Below are 21601 nucleotides of genomic sequence, written 5' to 3' on the forward strand. Positions count from 1 at the left end.
ACTGAATGTCTCAAATCTCCTTTTTACAGCCCTATAAATGCACCTGCAAATGTTTAATATTTATGATATTCATTTAAAAATATAATAATGAAAATAAACATATTAAGTACATACCTGCTTTTATGCCACAGTTCTGTCATCAGTTTGAGATAACTTTTACAAATAGCTGGTTTCTTATCTGTTCGGGCTAGTCCTCCACAATCAAGAAAAAACTGTGTCAAAGGTGGGCTAGTTTAAAAAAAAAAAAGGTTAAAAAAAAAAAGTTAGCGTGCAGTCACAGCTTAATACTGATTGACTTCTAGTCATTCAATGAATTGACAGCACATAGAGCCCTGTATCTGTTACTTCTCTGCTCTCTTTTACAGCTTCACATTCTTTCCTTCATTATCTTGCTCAATCCATCAAATCAGATTTGACCCACCACATCAGAGTCCTCAATGCTGCCAAATCCAGTAAACACCTTTCATTTCCCCCTCAGTAGCATTTGTCACAGGTGGTTCACCCATTTGCCTTGACCAATGTAATGCACTTTTTTACTTTTCTTCTTGACCTCTCTGGTAACTCTTTATTGTTTTTTCTGCTCTTACCAGCTATATAACTATCAGGGTTCCTCAGGACTTGATCCTATGACTTTTCATCTCTTCCCTGGGTGATCGTCTGCAGGGCATTCCATACTGCACCTACCTACTTTACAGGACTATAATTAAAAAAAAAAAAACTAATTGCTTTATTAGAGACTTTCCACCTACAGAAAAATAGAAAATATTTTCCTAGGACCTCTGAACTAAAAGTGATTTGAGGAATTAATTAGTTTAAGCTCCTTGTTTTCTAGATGTAAAAACAAATAACTTCCTTAAAGACATACAACCACCTAGGGTCTGAGCCAGGACCAGCAGTCTTAGGAAACAACAGGCACGATCAAAGCAACCCCATTGGGACAACAATGGATTATGTCCCAACTCAGTTTCTTGCCTACTCTACCTTAAGAGTTACTCAACAAGAAAGAGGAAATAACTTTTTCAGGAATATTTACACATTTAGGCTTTAGTTAATCCAGATAATTTTTTAAGTGGGGGCATTTCAGAAAAAGGGGGGAGGCAGCACTATGTGTTGAGAGGGGTGAGGGAAGAGGTACAGCAAGGATTTAATGGGATCCTGTTGGCTAGGGGAATTGCATATAATTGTCACCTCTTTCCCATATTACTATTAATGTATATTTCTTTCTTTTCTTTTCTCACTCCTTTTTTCTCAGTGTACTACAGCAGCACGGTTTTCTGCTCCAAGAGTAACTCTATTATTTTTTTTTCATAATTTTATTTTATTTATTTATTTTTGGCTACACTGGGTCTTTGTTGCTGTGCGCAGGCTTTCTCTCGTTGCAGTGAGTGGGCTTCTCATTGCGGTGGCTTCTCTTGTTGCGGAGCACAGGCTCTAGGCTCGCAGGCTTCAGTAGCTGCGGCACGTGCACAGGCTCAGTAGTTGTAGCTCGTGGGCTCTGGAGCACAGGCTCAGTAGTTGTGGTGCACAGACTCAGTAGTTGTGGCGCGCGGGCTTAGTTGCTCCGTGGCATGTGGGATCTTCCCAGACCAGGGATCAAACCCGTGTCCCCTGCCTTGGCAGGCGGATTCCTAACCACTGCACCAGCAGGGAAGTCCTCCAAGAGTAACTTTAAAAAACTATACTAACAAAATTAATTTATCTACTTACCAATTGGAAAGAGCCTGCAAAGCTGCATTCATATAACAAGTATTTCCAATATTTTTCAAACCTGTAAGACCTATTAGGAAAAATTATAAGTTATGTTATCATTCAATAATGCAATGACTCAATTTTATGAGTGTTTGCTGAATATGTAACTAGGTAATTATTATGGTTCCCAAACTATGTTAAGGAAATACAAAATACATTATAGAAATACAAACAGCAACTTGAATAACTCAAAGAGGTCAGACTTACACCAAAGTGTTAATTTTCAGAAAATTATTTAAATATATCCTTAAAGGGTTAAGATTCCCTTACATCAACTATAAAACAGAAAAGTCTGTACTAAACTATACAGATAGTTTATACTAAGAACTGTGGGCTTTAGTAAAGTGATGCCAGAGAAAGGAAGCATCAAAGTTGTCAGTTTGCTTTTTCACAGATACAATTTTACTAGGTCAAATTTCAGAACTTTTTTTTAAATACAATTACTTTATTGATTTATTACAATCAAATACTGCCAACTAGCATTACTTCCACTCATGCATCATTAAAAACAAAAGGATATTTCCTTGGTATTTTCAAGTGATGCATAATACAATAAATAAACAAAAAAAGGTAGAACTTAAAAATGCACCCTGATTAATTATGTAAACTGATAATTTTTTTGAAAAAGCATAACCGATAATCTGATTCCTAGAAATTTTTTTTGTAATTATCTTCTGATCATCTCTAGATTTTGAAATATTCATATGATACAATTTCCTAAAGAAATGGACAGTAGCATACAAAGGAGTGTTATACAGGAGAATTATTTTACCTCTTGCCTTAAGTTCATCTTCTTCTTCCACTTCTATGTCCAGATCATCAAATACAGCAACCAGAGGAGTTTTTAATGTTGTGTTACTGGGTATTTTAAAATCCTGGATAACAGAAAAGATAGCAGGCTTGAACAAATCCTTAGGTCAAAAATTTTTTTTAATTTGTTTGCAGCTTATCTGTAGACTTCTACAATCTCTCCTGATACTTGTTAATAAAGTTATTTTGCATCCTTTTATGCATATGAAATAGTTTTAAATATTTTTTAAAATTCCAATATTAATTCCCAAGAATTGGATTAACTCAAGAGGTTGCAACTGGTGACTTGGTCAAATGCTAGTCCACACTGTTTTAAAAAAAAAAGGACAAAAACCAAAACAAAAGCAAAACTTTGAGCTAATATTTTAAAAATTGAGTGAGCTCACATAAAAATCAAATTCTGCAAGTTCTCTTCTAATAGCAGAAGATCAAAGTACACTGAACCCATTTAGCAACCATCAGTGGGAGAAGGAAACTGAACAGCAGAATGTACTTAGCACGTGCTCTCCAACTTATTACAGCCTATTTCTCTTCTTCAAGGCATGCATATATGCACTTATACCCACCCACTTTATACATTTACTTTACCTTCCTGGCATCTGTAGATACTAGATAGTTGGGTAGGCCCCATATTCTCACTTTGGTGTATTGAAATACAGAGAAGTAGAGCAGCTTTAAAAAAAATCATTCAAAATCTTACCTCCTACAAAACTGTTTGAAAAATCTTAATGACATTTGAATGGTTTCCAATACTGTTATTCTATAATTAATGTTCTGATGAACTGGGCTCAAACAGCCTGTAAATTTTATACTGCTAAAAAAAATCTGTACAAATAACTTTCTTTTTCTTCTGAGTAATTTCTTCAACAATGGGATCATCAGGAAGTTGTATGAAATTAAATTCATGCCTTTTATGTGTTATAAATATAACTCACCAGAAAATTATTTACAAGCTATCAGAACAGTATCAGTATACTTATTCAACCGGATTCAGCATTCACTAAGCGTTTGCAATCATAATCTATTTGGGCAGAAATGGCAGATAGCTGTTTTAACTTTTCTTTAGTCAGTGATGATTATTTTCTCGATGTGTTTTAATTTGTATTTCTTCTTTGTGAACTATCTGTACTTATTCTTTTTTTTTTTTGTACTTATTCTTTAGATTATTATAAATTGTTATCAGTTCCTCATGCGATTAAACTTTTAATTATCACATTTTTATTAATAGTGTTAGAAGGTTCAGGTAAACTTATTTTCAAACTACCATGGCATTCAAAAGAAAACCAAAAAACACGTTTTTAAATGATAAATAGGTATCAGTAGGAGAAACAGTAATGATGGTAATTTATAAACTAGAGTTATTCAACTATGAAACTAGAAATGCAACAAGTATACCTTGTCTAAAATATAGTCACTTGAAGTTATATAATGTGTGAGGCAAGCAAATTTACTATCACAAATATCTACCATCAGAATGTGATACAAAGATACAACACAAAATATCTTAAGAATTGGTATCAAAGAACACAATTATAGAAATACAATGTGATTTCTATAACACAGAAGGAAAAAACTCACTGATGTGTTAATTAAACCATACAGACCAAATGATGATAGGACGCCAACTATTCTTATTTTTTTCATTCCTTTTCCTATTTTTTCTTTTTTTTTTTTTTTTTTTTGGCCACGCCGCGCGGCAGGCAGGATCTTAGTTCCCCAACTAGGGATCGAACCCATGCGCCCTGCAGCGGAAGCGTGGAGTCTTACCCACTGGAGGGCCAGAGAAGTCCCTCCCTTTCCTATTTTCTATATGACTAGAAAAGTCTCAATATTAAGTGACCAATCTTTGCAAGCTTACCCATCTTTTGTAACCAAACACTGATGTTAAGCTTTAATATATTCTATCTGGTTTTCAATAAATTAGTAAAATGTTTACAGTAATATACATTGGGGTGAAGCAGGGAGGGAAATGAGGAAAAGAGAGCTGAATTAGGGCCTATCAAAGAAGGCCCATCACCTCTCCTAGAATCAGACTGGCTAGAAAAAGAAACATTATTTAAACCAGCTGTTTTTTTAAGTTTTTAAAACACATCAGGTGCTTTTCCATCTTCAGACAGGTGTGGGCTTCAATTTCACTCTAATCCATCACTCTATAAAAGAACAAAGGCCAGCTTCGGTGTTTCATTTGAGGAAAAGAGGCACATTATGGAAATTTTTTAAAGTACAGGTGAAGTAGGGCTCTTTTAGATTTCAGCTACATGACAAATTCTGAAATTATTACCTGAAAATATTTGATATTTTAATTACACAGATTTAGATTATTACCTGGACACTATTTTCTTGTGTTTGGTGAAGTGGTTTTACATGAGGTAATGAAGGCTGAGTTCCTAATTTTCTATCCAAAAATACTTCTTTGCTGCAAGCATAACACCATACTCGAAGAGTGGTAAGGTTCACAGTTAAATAATGCTTTGTCTCCTGTATAATTTCATAGGAGAGAGGGAAGAAGAGTCAAAATTATAGTTGAAAACCTTTCAAAAGATCATAGAAGATAAACTGCTGGCCTTTGATGAATAAAAATATACTCAAAAGAGAAAATTTAAACTGGAGCACCGAAAAACCAGTTTTTAGATAAATTGTTAATGCATAGTGAATAGTAACAATATCTAAGCCTACTCCAAAAGTTATTCTATTGTCATTTTTCACCACTATTCATTATAAAGATAAACACAAGAGTTATTATAAGACTCTGCTTTGCGGTTAGCAAGTAATTATAATACAAGAAAATTGACAATAGCACAGTTAACTGTTCCAGGAGATCAGAATGGCAAAAGAATATAAATGACATGAATCAAAGCACAAAACAGCTCAAGCGATAGTGAATATGATCTTGGATATACGAAACTCCAGCCTTTCTCAACTAGAGTTCTGCAAGAGAATAATGCCCTATAGACAATGATCTGAGTAACTATTTTCTCAATTCTCCCAAGAATGGTACAGAGTACCACCATTCTAGATGCACCAAAGAGAAGTAAATTAACTATGTACCATGATGCCTGAGAGCCTTAATTAATTCTCTTGAAGAACCCTGGTTGAGAACAGTTAATGCTGTAGAGATAAATATGAACAAGACAGCTCATTCTCAAGAAAATGTATAGTTTAGAATGGGAGCTCTATCTAATCTGTAAAAGAAGCATGCCAGAATTACACACAAGCACCAAACAACCAGGGTGACGTAGAAACGGGACTCCAGTAAGGAGGATGTAGAGAAAAAGGTATATGAGTTGAGACGTGAAGTCAGTCAGGCCCTGTCATAGCCTAGGCTTCTATTCTTGACTTCAACTTCCATATCCTAATATCTTCAGCTACCACCTCCATACATCTGGAGGTACATTTCTTAAATCACTACTCTCTTAATTACAACCTCTTTCTAATACTGATCTTAGCAATTCCCCTCCCCACCTTTTTATAAGTTAAGATTTAACTCGTTTATTAAAAAAAAAAAGAAAAACGGACAAAATTTTGAATTACAACTTAATGTTGTATTTGCTTTCCCTTTCCTTCAGGCTCTCTTTAAAAAACGTCTTGCGCGAAATTTTTCTACATACATACCTGAGAATGTATGGTGCTATGATCTACTTGTGATTCACCACAGCCAACATATGAACATCTATTCTATAAATAATTATATAAAAAGGAAAATCAGGTATTTTATAACATGTAAGTTTACAATAATAGCATTACAATTACATTTACAATGAAGTTCTGATCACATGGTTTAACGGAAAGATTAAATGACTTCCCAAGTCAGTTATTTTAACCAAAAGGTACTAGGCACAAAAGAATATAACTGGAATATTTATAAGCTAAAAGATATGTCTCCGCTAATAAAAGGTGAGGGTAAAATATTTTAGTGATTTACCAAACTCTGCAAAAAGCACTGTAAGTTAAAGCCCAAAGTTTAAAGTTTAATTTTTATAATCGATAATGATCTTCTTAAAGTATGTTCATTTATGAAGTCCTCTAAGTGTCAAAAAAATCTTCTAGTTAACCTTATTCAGATATAAATTTTTATATCAAACTTTTGAGAAGAAACATACACATACCTCCAGGCACGCCCAAAGGTTTGGTCCTCTGACTTTACAATCCTGACAAGAACCCTATGAAAGGAAAATCACACAGACAATATTACCGTTACATAAATACAGCCAAATATATATATTCACTAATATCATATATAAAAAATTTGGATTCATGAGCATAGAATATTGTAGTAATCTACAGAAAACACATATCTGGGAGAAAAATGAATATGATCTTTTAAAGGATTTTTTAAAGGAAGAAAAAAAGCCCTCTTTCTTACATGAGATTTTTGTATTAAATCTTCTTTAGTTATTTCACCAACTGAATCCAAATGCGGACAATGACCTCGAAAAGCTGACATTTTGTTAGAAATGTTTTCCTGTTTCTCAAGGCTTTCCAAATGAGGTAATACCTACAGAAAAATTGACCAGAAAAGTCAATTTTAAAAGTGCTAATATATTAAAAATTATTAAAAGATAAAACAAGAAGCATACATGTTTATAAGTTTGCCCTATAAAAGTGTATATTTTCAAATACATCTAGGGTACTTTCACAATTGAAGTTAATTTCAACATTGGAAGTTTCTCTACTAATAAATAATCATTTTATTAAAATTGATACCTATGAGTCAATGTAAGTTTGTTTCTCCATTACTTTTGCTGCTTTTTCCCCTTTCTCCCATTTCATTTTTTAGAGGTAAATAAAAGGGAAAAAACTTCAGGTTATTCAATCTAAGTATTTTTATCCCTTCTTATTTTTCGTTTAAAAAGATTAACCCTTAGGCTAGAATTGAAATTGAAAAGAAAAAGAATTCAAATGGAAACCTTCATTTTCACACTAGCAATAGCCCACTGATGATATAAATGAAATAGTTTGGTATCCTAGCAATAAACCAGCATAGTCAATTTATATCAGATTCTCAACCCTGGCACCACTGACACTTCAGGCCAGATAATTCTCTCTTATGGAGGGTTGTCCTGTACATTGTAAGATATTTAGCAACATTCCTTCTTCTACCCACTAGATACCAGAACACCGTCACTACTACCACTCTGAGCTTTGACAACCAATGTCATTAGACAGTGTAAAATTATGTCCTCTGGGGACAAAGTCATCCCAGGTTGAGAACCACATTATCATATGATCCTTCCAACAACACTGAGATAGGCACCATTATTATCTTCATCTGCATATAAGGCTAATAAGAGAAGAAAACCTAACTGAGTTCACATTGTTAACATAGGATTCAAACTAGGATTTGAATCCACCTATATATCTCATGGGTAAGAGCCAAGGACTCTAAAGTCAAATAGACCTGAAGATTCCAGTAAGTGCTGAATGTCGTACTCCTACGGTAAGGGTTAAATGAGGTAGTACATGTCATGTGTGTAGCACATACTACATATACACATAAAACTTTATTAGGCACTCTGCATCATCCCTTGAGGTTTTTTTATATGACCAGTAAAGGTCTCAGACCTCCCTCCCCTATGAGACAACCAGTTTAAGACTGAGGTAGTTTCCCAAATCAATAATAATTTTCCTAATATTCTTCAGGAGTTTCCTCAATTCCATTAAAGTAAACAGAAGGCAAAGTATTCTGCAATCCCAGTGAACTTAATTTCCTCCAAGACATCACAATGTACTGTAATGTCACTAAATTTTATCTACCTCTACTTTAAATCTTATGAATCATAGAGCAAACTTATACACTGCATTCAATGCCCAGATTATCTTATGAATGGTTTAAGTGAGTGATTTCCAAGTAAACATCTCAAGTCTAACTCAGTAAGGATTTCTAGGTCGTCTTTGGACTGCACATTCTACCCATCTATCTATCTATCTATTGCTGTGTTGGGTCTTCGTTGCTGCACACAGGCTTTCTCTAGTTGCAGAGAGTGGGGGCTCTCTTCGTTGCGGTGCACAAACTTCTCAATGCAGTGGCTTCTCTTATAGTGGAGCATGGGCTGTAGGCACGTGGGCTTCAATAGTTGCAGCACAGCGGCTCAGTAGTTGTGGCTCGTGGGCCCTAGAGCACAAGCTCAGTAGCTGTGGCGCACGGGCTTAGTTGCTCTGCAGCATGTGGGATCTTCCCAGACCAGGGATCGAACCTGTGTCCCCTGCACTAGCAGGCGGATTGTTAACCACTGCGCCACCAGGGGAAGTCCTGGATTGTACATGCTTAATAACAGGGCATTTTATGAGCTTTCATTCATCTTTGGGGTTTGAGAAAATTATTTGGGAAAAAGTTAAGAAACTTTCTAGGAAAGAATAAACAGTTATAAATGTGCTGAAATATTAACACATTAGAAAACACATTAAAAAGCTTCTATCAAATCAAATCAAATGATAAGTCCAATATTATACTGCAACCTACAAAATACAACAGGAATAACACTGGGGTTGATATTGAATAAGTCATTATTTATAAATACCACATTACTACGTAATATTACATAAGCCATGCTCCTGACTTTCAGAGCATGAAGTTAAACTTAAAATAATTAATATTTTCCATTTTTTATTTATGTATGGAGGAGGGTTTCCCACCCACCTCTCACTTCCTTTTGTAATTAGATATCTTGCCCTCTTATCCAAATACTCCCACTTGCAACCATAATGGAGTGACACGGACCAGATTTACCCTCTCAAATAAGTAAGAAACCAGACCAAAAAATATAAAATAATGGTTTTCAGACACAGACACTGGATAACAGGTACTGCAGGACACTGATCCATAAGAAGATAAAAACAAGGTGACTGCCCCAACTTACTGCCTGGAGAGAATTTCCTTCTAGGCCACAGTACAGGTAGAAGAAAACCCAAACAGATTTTGGTGATCTCGCTAAGTTGAAGAGACAGAGTTGAAAATTCAGGGAGGCCAAGGTGAGTGACAGACAGTAAAGAACTGAATAGAGAGCAAGTGAACTCTGGAGATTCGTAAAGGGCTACCATTATGTTTTCAACCAGTACTGATGAGCGTGTGCCTGTGATTAAACTACCCTAAGAAGGGGAAAGAACTACTGGAAAGGAGCAGGTAGAACAATTCTCAAAGCCAACCCAGGTCTGTCTGTGTTTCCACCAGACAGAGTTGAAAGATTTCATAATACAGAAGAAATAAAATAGCATACTCAGAAGGGTATCACCTTAGTATTGGGAAAAAATTATCCCTAGAAGAAAGACTACTTTGGTTCTGCCTTCAAAAAGTTCAAAAGAGAGCATTACAGGGTCAAACTGTTCCCAAGGAATTTAACTGTGCCTCAGAAAAAAAATGAACATTTAAAGGAATGAAAACAACCAGCACCTGACAAGGTAAAAATCAAATGTCTGGCATCCAATCAAAAACTATAAGATATACAGGGGCTTCCCTGGCAGCATAGTGGTTAACAATTTGCCTGCCAGTGCAGAGGACACAGGTTCAAGCCCTGGTCTGGGAAGATCCCACATACCGTGGAGCAACTAAGACCATGCGTCACAACTACTGAGCCTGTGCTCTAGAGCCTGCAAGCCACAACTACTGAGCCCATGTGCCACAACTTCTGAAGCCCACACACCTAGAGCCCGTGCTCCACAACAAGAGAAGCCACCACAATGAGAAGCCAGCGCACCACAACAAAGAGTAGTCCCTGCTCGCCACAACTAGAGAAAGCCCACGCACAGCAACAAAGACCCAATGCAGCCAAAAATAAACAAATAAATTAATTAATTTAAAAAAATTATAAGATAGGGCTTCCCTGGTGGCGCAGTTGTTGAGAGTCCGCCTGCCAATGCAGGGGACACGGGTTCGTGCCCCGGTCCGGGAAGATCCCACATGCCGCGGAGCGTCTGGGCCCATCAGCCATGGCCGCTGAGCCTGCGCGTCTGGAGCCTGTGGTCCACAAGGGGAAAGGCCACAGCAGTGAGAGGCCCGCGTACCGCAAAAAAAAAAAAAAAAAATTATAAGATATACAATGAAGGAAAATCTGACCCTCAGTGGGGAAGAAAAACTAAGGAACCCAGATATAAGACAGATGATAGAATAAAGGATACAAATGATAAGGAAAGACATGAAAGATAGGAAAAAAAAGAAAGACCCAAATCAAGTATTTAGATGTTAAAAAAAAAAATTTGAGGTGAAAAATACAATGGATGAGATTAAGAGTAGATAAGACAAGGCAAAAGAATAATGAACTTGAAGACACAGCAAAAGAAACTATGAAACACAAAGATGGAGAAACTTAAACAAGAGCATCACTCAGCTAGATGGAAAAGTCTGAACAGGATGAAAACTAAAAAACCTACAAATTGAAGCAACACAAGATATAAGAACAAATAAAACCACAGCATATCAAAAACAAGTTGCTTAAAACCAGTGACAGGACAGACATCTTAAAAGCAGCCCCCAAAGACCCAGAATGTATACTAGAAACAACATAAGCTGGAAGGCAGAGGAGCAACATCTTTACAGTTTACTGAAGGAACACTGTCAACCAAGAACTCCACACCTAGGAAAATATCTTTCAAAAACAAAGGCAAAATAAAGACAGCATTAGACATAATAAAGCTGAAAGAATTTATCACCAGCATACCTACACTATAAAACTTGTAGGTATGCTTTAATAATTTTCCATATAAATCATACACAAATACACATACAGAGGTATTCATGGCCATCTTTTTTGTCAATAATATTTTATTTTTTCAATAATATTTTAAAAGACATCCAGTTATGTCAAAATTTTCATGGATACATACGAAATGCATTCACACATGGATGCATGCATTCAATCAATTCTTCTAATAATAGACTTTCACTTTGCTTCCATATTCTGCCACTAAAAAATCCATGTAAACATAATGGGTGGGCTTTTATATTTGTATTACATGGGCCAATTTATAAAAATAGATTTTACAATATTACTTTCCAAAAATGATATAATAATTCATATTTCCACTCATAAGGGAATACCATTTTCTGCACATCAACACCATTTTCTATACTAGTAAAGGTATTACTGGCTTTCTTTTTTTTAACTGTTGTCATTTGATGGGTATGCTGTTATATTTCACTAGTATTTAATTTGCATTGCCTTGACATGCGTGGCTAGCTCAGTCAGGGGAGCACGAGACTCTTTAATTTGCATTACCTTGACAACCTGTGAGACTGTCTTTTCATGAATTTTATAGCCTCCTAGATTTGTTATTTTATTTAATGGCTCTTTAAATCTTTGCCCTTTTTACAATTGGGTTGATAGCCTCTTCTTGTAAACGGAATCCTGTCTTCTATACTGCAACCATTTTTCAAACTTACTATTTGTCTATTAAGTTTTTAATTTTGATGAAATACACATAAGTTTATCATCCTAACCATTTTTTTTTCTCCCGTACGCAGGCCTCTCACTGTTGTGGCCTTTCCCATTGCGGAGCACAGGCTCCGGACACGCAGGCTCAGCGGCCATGGCTCACGGGCCCAGCCGCTCCGGGTATGTGGGATCTTCCCAGACCGGGGCAGGAACCTGTGTCCCCTGCATCGGCAGGCGGACTCTCAGCCACTGCGCCACCAGGGAAGCCCATCCTAACCATTTTTAAATGTACAGTTCAGTAGCATTAAGTACACTCACACTGTTGGGCAATCAATCTCCAGAACTCATCCCATCTTGCAAAAGTGAAACTCTACAGCATTACACGGCAACTCTCCATTCCCCCTCCCACCAACCACTGGCAACAACCATTTCACTTTTTGTCTCTACAAATTTGACTAGTCAGGGTACTTCGCAAGTGAAATCGAGTATTTTCTTTGTGATTTATTTTTCTTAGCATAATGTCCTCAACGTTCATTGATTTTTATAGCTTGGGCCAGAATTTCCTTCCTTTTCCAGACTGAATAACATTCAATTGCGGTGATATCTCACTGTGGTTTTGATTTGCATTTTTGCAATTAGTAATGTTGAGCATGTTTTCATGTGCTTGTTAAGCATTTATTTATATACCTTCTTTGGAGAAAAGTCTATTCAAGTACTTGAGCCATTTTTTTAATCGAGTTTTTGCTTTTTTGTTGTTCAGTTGTAGGAGTCCTTTATGTACTCTGGATACTTAGCTCCTTACCAGATACACGATTTGCAAATATTTTCGCCCATTCCATAGGTGGCCTTTTCACTCTGTTGACTGTGTCCTTTGATGCACAGAAGTTTCTAATTGATATAATCCAAGTTATCTATTTACTACTTTTGTGACCTGTGCTTTTAGTGTCAGATCCAAGAAGTCGCTGCCAAATCCAATGTCACAGTTCCCCCCTCCATATTTTCTTCTAAGAGTTTTAGTTCTTATGTTTAGGCCTTTGATCCACTAAAGTCAATTTTTGTATGTTTGTGTAAGGTAGGGATCCAATGTCATATTTTTGCATATGGATATACAGTTTGCCCAATACCCTTTCTTGAAAAGACTGTTTTTTCTCCCACTGAATGGTCTTGGCACTCTTGACAAAAAACATTTGACCAGGGGATACTTTACTAAGATGGTGAAGTAGGCAGACCCCGAGCTCATCTCCTTCCGCACACACACAAAAATTACAACTATTTACAGAGCAACTATCTATGAGAATGACCTGAAGACTAGCAGAAAAGATTTTTCAGAACTAAAGATATAAGGAAGGAACCATGAAATAGATAGAAGGAGCAGAGACGCAATATAGTCAAGACCCACACGCCTGGGTAGGCAACCCACAAACAAGAGAATAATCACAATTGTAGGGAATTCCCTGGTGGTCCAGTGGTTAAGAATCCACCTTCCAGTGCAGGGGACGCAGGTTGGATCCCTGGTTGGGCAACTAGGACCACACATGCTGCAGGGCAACTAAGCCTGTGCACCGCAACTACTGAGCCCACAAGCCACAACTAAACTAGAGAGCCTGCACACCACAACTAGAGAGAAGCCCACGTGCCACAATGAAGAGTCCACGTGCCACAATGAAAGATCCCACGTACCACAACTAAGACCAGACACAGCCAAAAATAAGGAATATTAAAAAAGAAATCACTACTACAGAGTTTCTCCACAAGGAGTGAAGGTTCTGAGCCCCACACTGGGCTCTCCAGCCTGAGGGATCTGCACAGTGAAAATGAGCCCCCAGAATACCTAGCTCTGAAGGCCCAGCAGGGCTTGAGTATGGGAAAGCTGGCGGTCTGCAGGAAACAAAACTCCACTCTTGACTGGCAACCTCTACAAGAGGCAGCACCTGGCAGCCAACCAGGCCAGGGGCCAGCCCCAGCCACTAGCACACCCACAGCAGTCAGCGCTGCCACAACAGAAGACCCCACGATTGCCCCTTATTTGATAAGGGATCAATATCCAAAATATAAAAAAACTCATACAACCCAACATCAAAGATGCAAGCAACCTAATTTAAACATGGGCATTTTAAATAGACATTTTCCATAAAAGACATACAGGTAGCCAAGAGACACATGAAAAGATGCTCAGCATCACTAATCAGCAGGCAAATGCAAATCAAAACTGCAATGAGATATCACCTCATACCTGTCAAAATGCCTATTATCAAAAGGACAACAAACAAGTGTTGGTGAGGATGTGGAGAAAAGGGAACCCTTGTACCCTGTTGGTGGGATTGAAAATTGGTACAGCCACTATGGGAAACAGTATGGAAGTTCCTCAAAAAATTAAAAATAGAACTATCATATGATCCAGCAATTCCACTTCTGCATACCTTTCCGAAGAAAACAAAAACACTAATTCAAAAACATACATGGGCATCCCTATGTTAATGCAATATTATTTACAACAGCCAAAATGTGGAAACAACCTAAGTATCCATCAACAGATGAATGGATAAAAAATATGTGGGGTGTATATACACACACACACACACACACACACACACACACACACATATATACACAAAATGGAATACTACTCAGCCATACAAAAGAATGAAACCTTGCCATTTGTGACTACATGGATTGACCTAGAGCGTATTATACTAAGTGAAATAAGTCAAAATAAGAAAGACAAATACGTATACATGGAATCTAAAAAACAAAACAGAAACGAACACATAAACACAGAGAACAGGTGCTTGCCAAAGGGGAAGGGGTGGGGGCATGACAAGAAAAAAAAATTAAAGTAACTACATGAGGTAATGAATGCTAACTAGCTTGACTGTGGTAATTACTTTCCAATGTATGTTTATATGAAACTGCCACATTGTACACCTTATATATAAAAATTTTTGTCAGGGGCTTCCCTGGTGGCGCCATGGTTGAGAGTCCGCCTGCCGATGCAGGGGACACGGGTTCGTGCCCCGGTCCAGAAAGATCCCACATGCTGCGGAGCGGCTAGGCCCGTGAGCCATAGCCACTGAGCCTGTGCGCCCAGAGCCTGTGCTCCGCAACGGGAGAGGCCACAACAGTGAGAGGCCCGCGTACCGCAAAAAAAAAAAAGCCTAAAAAAATTCTTGTCAATTATACCTCAGTAAAGCTGATAATATATTTTCTTAAAATATGACTATATGTGTGCGTTATTTTGGGCTCTATGCTTTTCCATTAGTCTATATGCCTACCTTAGTGCCAAAACTATTGTTAACTTTCTTATGGTACGCTTTATTATTAAAAGTTTGCATTTATAAAATCAGACAGATCTCATTCTTTAATAGCATCTGAGTTTCCAATCTTAAGGTTTCCTTCACCCTAATTTATAGAGCTAAAGCTGTAGAATACCCTTAAATTTTTTTTTTAACAAGGCTTTTAATCTATCTGGAGTTTATCTTAAGACAGGAATCCAACTTTATTTTCTTCCAGATGGGCAGACATTTGTACCAGTGCCTTTATTATACAATCAACACATTTCCCACTGAATTATAATCCTATCTTTATTCTTTATTAAATTGGCACATAAAATATTTCTGGATTTTCTATTTTTTTAAACTCATCTGTCTATGCCCATATTACATTAATCTAATTCAGAGACTAATATTCTACACAGAATAGTTTGATAACTGTAAAAACATACTTCCTTCCCTGTTCCATTTCCATTTCCTTGTCTACTCTCTAAGTACACTAGACAACCTGATAATTTTACCTCTTCTGTTCCAATATTACTACCAGCTATTTAATTTTCCTGTTTTAATGCATTTATTAGAATCTCTAAAAGCAATCTTGAATATAAAGGTGACTGTAAGCATCCATGTCAGGGTCCTTATATTAATGTTTTGCCATTTAGGATATCTGCTAAAATTTTTTTCCATTCTTAGTGTACTTACATTTTAAAAATCAGAAATGGTCTTTTAAATTGAAGTACAGGGACTTCCTTGGTGGCACACTGGTTAAGAATCTGCTTGCCAATGCAGGGGACACAGCTTCAAGCCCCTGCTCCGGGAAGATCCCACATGCCATAGAGCAACTAAGCCCATGGGCCACAACTACAGACCCTGTGCTCTAGAACCTGAGAGCCACAACTACTGAACCCCTGTGCTGCAACTACTGAAGCCCACGTGCCTAGAGCCTGTGCTCTGCAACAAGAGAAGCCACTGAAATGAAAAGCCCGCGTACCACAATGAAGAGTTGCCACCGCTGGCCACTAGAAAAACAAAGACCCGATGCAGTCAAAAATAAAATAAATTAATTTTAAAAACTGAAGTATAGTTGATTTATATTATTATATTAGTTAGAAATGGTATTAATGAACTCTATCGAATGTCTTTTCACGGCAGAGTCAAGATGGTGTACTAGGAGGACGTGGAATTCACATCTCCTCACAATTAGGGCACCTACCAGGCACTGGTGGGGGACCACGGAGACCTAAGGGGACGGGAGGAACCCCCAGTGACCATCTTGCGAGATCTCAATTCCCAGGTTGGAGGTCGGGCCCAAGCTCCTGTGGTGGGAGTTCCAAGTCGAACTCACTGGACTAACAGAGAACTTCAGACCCCAGGGAATATTAACCAGAGTGAGGCCCCCCAGAGGTCCTCATCTCAGCACCAAGACCCAGCTCTAACCAACTGCCTCCAAACTCTATTGCTGGATGTCTCAGGCCAAACAACCAGTAAGACAGGAATACAGCACCATCCATCCATCAAAAAAAAAAGAAAGAAAGAAAGAAAGAAAAAAGAAAAGAAACGACAAAAAAATATGTTACAGGGCTTCCCTGGTGGTGCAGTGGTTGAGAATGTGCCTGCCAATGCAGGGGACACGGGTTCAAGCCCTGGTCTGGGAAGATCCCACATACCATGAAGCAACTAAGCCTGTAAGCCACAACTACTGAGCCTGCGCATCTGGAGCTTGTGCTCCACAACAAGAGAGGCCATGACAGTGAGAGGCCCACGCACCGCAATGAAGAGTGGCCCCTGCTCGCCACAACTAGAGAAAGCCCTCACACAGAAACGAAGACCCAACCAAGCCAAAAATAAATGAATACATTTAATTTAATTTAAAAAATATATATATATATGTTACAGATGAAGGAGCAAGGTAAAAACCTACAAGACCAAATAAATGAAGACGAAATAGGCGACCTACCTGAAAAAGAATTCAGAGTAATGATAGTAAAGATGATCCAAAATCTCGGAAACACAATGGAGAAAACACAAGAAATATTTAACAAGGTTCTAGAAGAACTAAAGAGGAAACAAACAGTGATTAACAACACAATTACTGAAATTAAAAATACTGTAGAAGGAATCAATAGCAGAATAACAGGGCAGAAGAACAGATAACTGACCTGGAAGATAAAATGGTGGAAATAACTACTAGGGAGCAAAATAAAGAAAAAAGAATGAAAAGAATTGAGGACAGTCTCAGAGACGTCTGGGACAACATTAAACGCACCAACATTCAATTTTAGGGGTCCCAGAAGAAGAAGAGAAAAAGAAAGGGACTGAGAAAATATCTGAAGAGATTATAGTCGAACACTTCCCTAACATGGGAAAGGAAATAGTCAATCAAGTGCAGGAACCACAGAGAGTCCCATACAGGATGAACCCAAAGAGAGACACTCTGAGACACATATTAATCAAACAATCAAAAATTAACTACAAAAAAAATATTAAAAGCAGCAAGAGAAAAGCAGCAAATAACATACAAGGGAATCCCCATAAGGTTAACAGATGATCTTTCAGAAGAAACTCTGCAAGCCAGAAGGGAGTGGCAGGACATATTCAAAGTGATGAAAGGGAAAAACCTACAACAAAGAATACTCTAGTCAGCAAGGATCTTATTCAAATTCAATGGAGAAATTAAAACGCTTACAGATAAGCAAAAGTTAAGAGAATTCAGCACCACCAAACCAACTTTACAACGAATGCTAAAGGAACTTCTCTAGGAAGGAAACACAAGAGAAGGAAAAGACCTACAAAAACAAACCCAAAATAATGAAGAAAATGGTAATAGGAACATACATATTGATGATTATATTAAATGTAAATGGATAAATGCTCCAACCAAAACACATATACTGGCTGAACAGATACAAAAACAAGACCCATATATCTGCTGTCTAAAAGAGACCCACTTCAGACCTAGGGACACATACAGACTGAAAGTGAGGGGATGGAAAAAGATATTCCATGCAAATGGAAAAAGAAAGCTGGAGTAGCAATTCTTGTATCAGACAAAATAGACTTTAAATAAAGACTATTAAAAGAGACAATGAAGGACACTACAAAATGATCAAGGGATCAATCCAAGAAGATATAACAATTGTAAATATTTATGCACCCAATATAGGAGAACCTCAATACATAAGGCAAATGCTAACAGCCATAAAAGAGGAAATAGTAACACAATCATAGTAGGGGACTTTAATATCCCACTTTCACCAATGCACAGATCATCCAAAATGAAAATAAATAAGGAACAAAAACTTTAAATGACACATTAAACAAGATGGGCTTAATTGATATTTGTAGGACATTCCATCCAAAAACAACACAATACACTTTCTTCTCTACTGTGCATGGAACATTCTCCAGGATAGACCATACCTTGGGTCACAAATCAAGCCTTGGTAAATTTTAGAAACCTGAAATCATATCAAGTACCTTTTCTGATCACAACACTATGAGAATAGATATCAATTACAGGAAAACAACTGTAAAAAATACAAAAACATGGAGTCTAAATAATACGTCACTAAATAACCAAGAGATCACTGAGGAAATTAAAGAGGAAATCAAATAATACCTAGAAACAAATGACAATGAAAACAATGATGACCCAAAACCTATGGGATGCAGCAAAAGCAGTTCTAAGAGAGAAGTTAAAAGCAATACAATCCTACCTCAAGAAACAAAAAAAAAATCTCAAATTAACAACCTAAACTTACACCTAAAGCAATTAAAGAAAAAAGAAGCAAAACCCCCCCAAAGTTAGCAGAACGAAAGAAATCATAAAGATCAGATCAGAAATAAATGAAAAAGAAATGAAGGAAACAATAACAAAGATCAATAAAACTAAAAGCTGGTTCTTTGAGAAGATAAACAAAATTGATAAGCCATTAGCCAGACTCATCAAGAAAAGAAGGGAGAAGACTCAAATCAACAGAATTAGAAATGAAAAATGAGAAGTAACAATTGACACTGCGGAAATACAAAGGATCATGAGAGATTGCTACAAGCAACTATATGCCAATAAAATGGACAACCTGGAAGAAATGGACAAATTCTTAGAAAAGCACAACCTTCTGAGATTGAACCAAGAAGGGACAGAAAATATAAACAGACGAATCACAAGCACTGAAACTGAAACTGTGACTGAAAATCTTCCAACGAACAAAAGCCCAGAGCCAGATGGCTTCACAGGCGAATTCTACCAAACATTTAGAAAAGAGCTAACACCTATCCTTCTCAAACTCTTCCAAAATATAGCAGAGGGAGGAACACTCCCAAACTCATTCTATGAGGCCACCATCACCCTGATACCTAAACCAGACAAAGATGTCACAAAAAAAGAAAACTGCAAGCCAATATCTCTGATGAACATAAATGCAAAAATCCTCAACAAAATACTAGCAAGCAGAATCCAATAACACATTAAAAGGATCATACACCATGATCAAGTGGGGTTTATCCCAGGAATGCAAGGACTCTTCAATATACGCAAATCAAACAACGTGATACACCATACTACCAAACTGAAAAATAAAAACCATATGATCATCTCAATAAATGCGGAAAAAGCTTTCCACAAAATTCAACACCCATTTATGATAAAAACACTCCAGAAAGTAGGCACAGAGGGAACTTACCGCAACATAATAAAGGCCATATATGACAAACCCAGAGCCAACATCGTTCTCAATGGTGAAAAACTGAAACCATTTCCTCTAAGATCAGGAACAAGACAAAGTTGCCCACTCTCACCACTATTATTCAACATATTTTGGAAGTTTTACCCATAGCAATCAGAGAAGGAAAGGAAATAAAAGGAATCCAAATGAGAAAAGAAGAAGTAAAGCTTTCACTGTTTGCAGATGACATGATACTATACATAGAAAATCCTAAAGATGCTACCAGAAAACTACTAGAGCTAATCAATGAATATGGTAAAGTACCAGGATACAAGATTAATGAACAGAAATCTCTTGCATGCCTATACACTAATGATGAAAAATCTGAAAGAGAAATTAAGGAAACACTCCCATTTACCACTGCAACAAAAAGACTAAAACACCTAGGAATAAACCTACCTAAAGAGACAAAAGACCTGTACACAGAAAACTATGATGCTGATGAAAGAAATTAAAGATGATACAAACAAATGGAGAGATATACCACATTCTTGGATTGGAAGAATCAACATTGTAAAAGTGACTGGACTACCCAAAGCAATCTACAGATTCAGTGCAATCCCTATCAAACTACGAATGGCATTTTTCACAGAACTAGAACAAAAAATTTCACAATTTGTATGGAAACACAAAAGACCCCGAATAGCCAAAGCAATCTTGAGAAAGAATAACAGAGCTGGAGGAATCAGGCTCCCTGACTTCAGACTATACTACAAAGCTACAGTAATCAAGACAGTATGGTACTGCCACAAAATACAGAAACATAGATCAATGGAACAGAATAGGAAGCCCAGAGATAAACCCACGCACATATGGTCACCTTATCTTTGATAAAGGAGGCAAGAGTATAAAATGGAGAAAAGACAGTCCCTTCAATAAGTGGTGCTGGGCAAATTGGACAGCTACATGTAAAAGAATGAAACTAGAACACTTCCTAACACCATACACAAAAATAAACACAAAATGGATTAAAGACCTAAATGTAAGACCAGACACTATACAATTCTTAGAGGAAAACACAGGCAGAACACTCTATGACATAAGTCACAGCAAGATCCTTTTTGACCCACCTCCTAGAGAAATGGAAATAAAAACAAAAATAAACAAATGGCACCTAATGAAACTTAACAGGTTTTGCACAGCAAAGGAAACCATAAACAAGACAAAAAGACAACCCTCAGAATGGGACAAAATATTTGCAAACGAAGCAACTGACAAAGGATTAATCTCCAAAATATACAAGCAGCTCATTCAGCTTAGTATCAAAAAACCCAATTCAAAAATGGGCAGAAGACCTAAAAAGACATTTCTCCAAAACAAGTATACAGATTGCCAACAAACACATGAAAAGATGCTCGGGCTTCCCTGGTGGCACAGTTGTTGAGAGTCTGCCTGCTGATGCGGAGGACACGGGTTCATGCCCCCATCCGGGAAGATCCCACATGCCACGGAGCGCCTGGGCCTGTGAGCCATGGCCGCTGAGCCTGCGCGTCCGGAGCCTGTGCTCTGCAACAGGAGAGGCCATGGCAGTGAGAGGCCCGCGTACAGAAAAAAAAAAAAAAAAAGGTGCTCAATATCACTAATCATTAGAGAAAGGCAAATCACAACTACAATGAGGTATCACCTCACACTGGTCAGAATGGCCATTATCACAAGGTTTACAAAAAACAAATGCTGGAGAGGG

At 37.3% G+C, this 21601-nt stretch overlaps 1 protein-coding gene across 3 annotated transcripts in view; it reads right to left on the reverse strand.

Moving 5' to 3' along the window:
• The window catches only part of USP33 (ubiquitin specific peptidase 33), a 71023-nt gene that overhangs the window by 29994 nt on the left and 19428 nt on the right, over nucleotides 1-21601 (reverse strand). For all 3 annotated transcript variants that reach the window (XR_004351478.1, XM_032643493.1, XM_032643501.1), the window contains exons 2-8: nucleotides 6923-7054; nucleotides 6666-6719; nucleotides 6172-6234; nucleotides 4885-5037; nucleotides 2522-2624; nucleotides 1708-1777; nucleotides 115-228 (exon numbers count right to left, since the gene is read on the reverse strand). Coding sequence is in view for 2 of the 3 variants with exons in the window: in XM_032643493.1 (XP_032499384.1) it covers nucleotides 115-228; nucleotides 1708-1777; nucleotides 2522-2624; nucleotides 4885-5037; nucleotides 6172-6234; nucleotides 6666-6719; nucleotides 6923-7003 (638 nt within the window). In the remaining variant the exon portion in view is untranslated. The remainder of the gene's footprint in view (nucleotides 1-114; nucleotides 229-1707; nucleotides 1778-2521; nucleotides 2625-4884; nucleotides 5038-6171; nucleotides 6235-6665; nucleotides 6720-6922; nucleotides 7055-21601) is intronic.

This window comes from Phocoena sinus, chromosome 1 (assembly GCF_008692025.1).
Source record: "Phocoena sinus isolate mPhoSin1 chromosome 1, mPhoSin1.pri, whole genome shotgun sequence".
In the NCBI taxonomy this organism is placed as follows: domain Eukaryota; kingdom Metazoa; phylum Chordata; class Mammalia; order Artiodactyla; family Phocoenidae; genus Phocoena; species Phocoena sinus.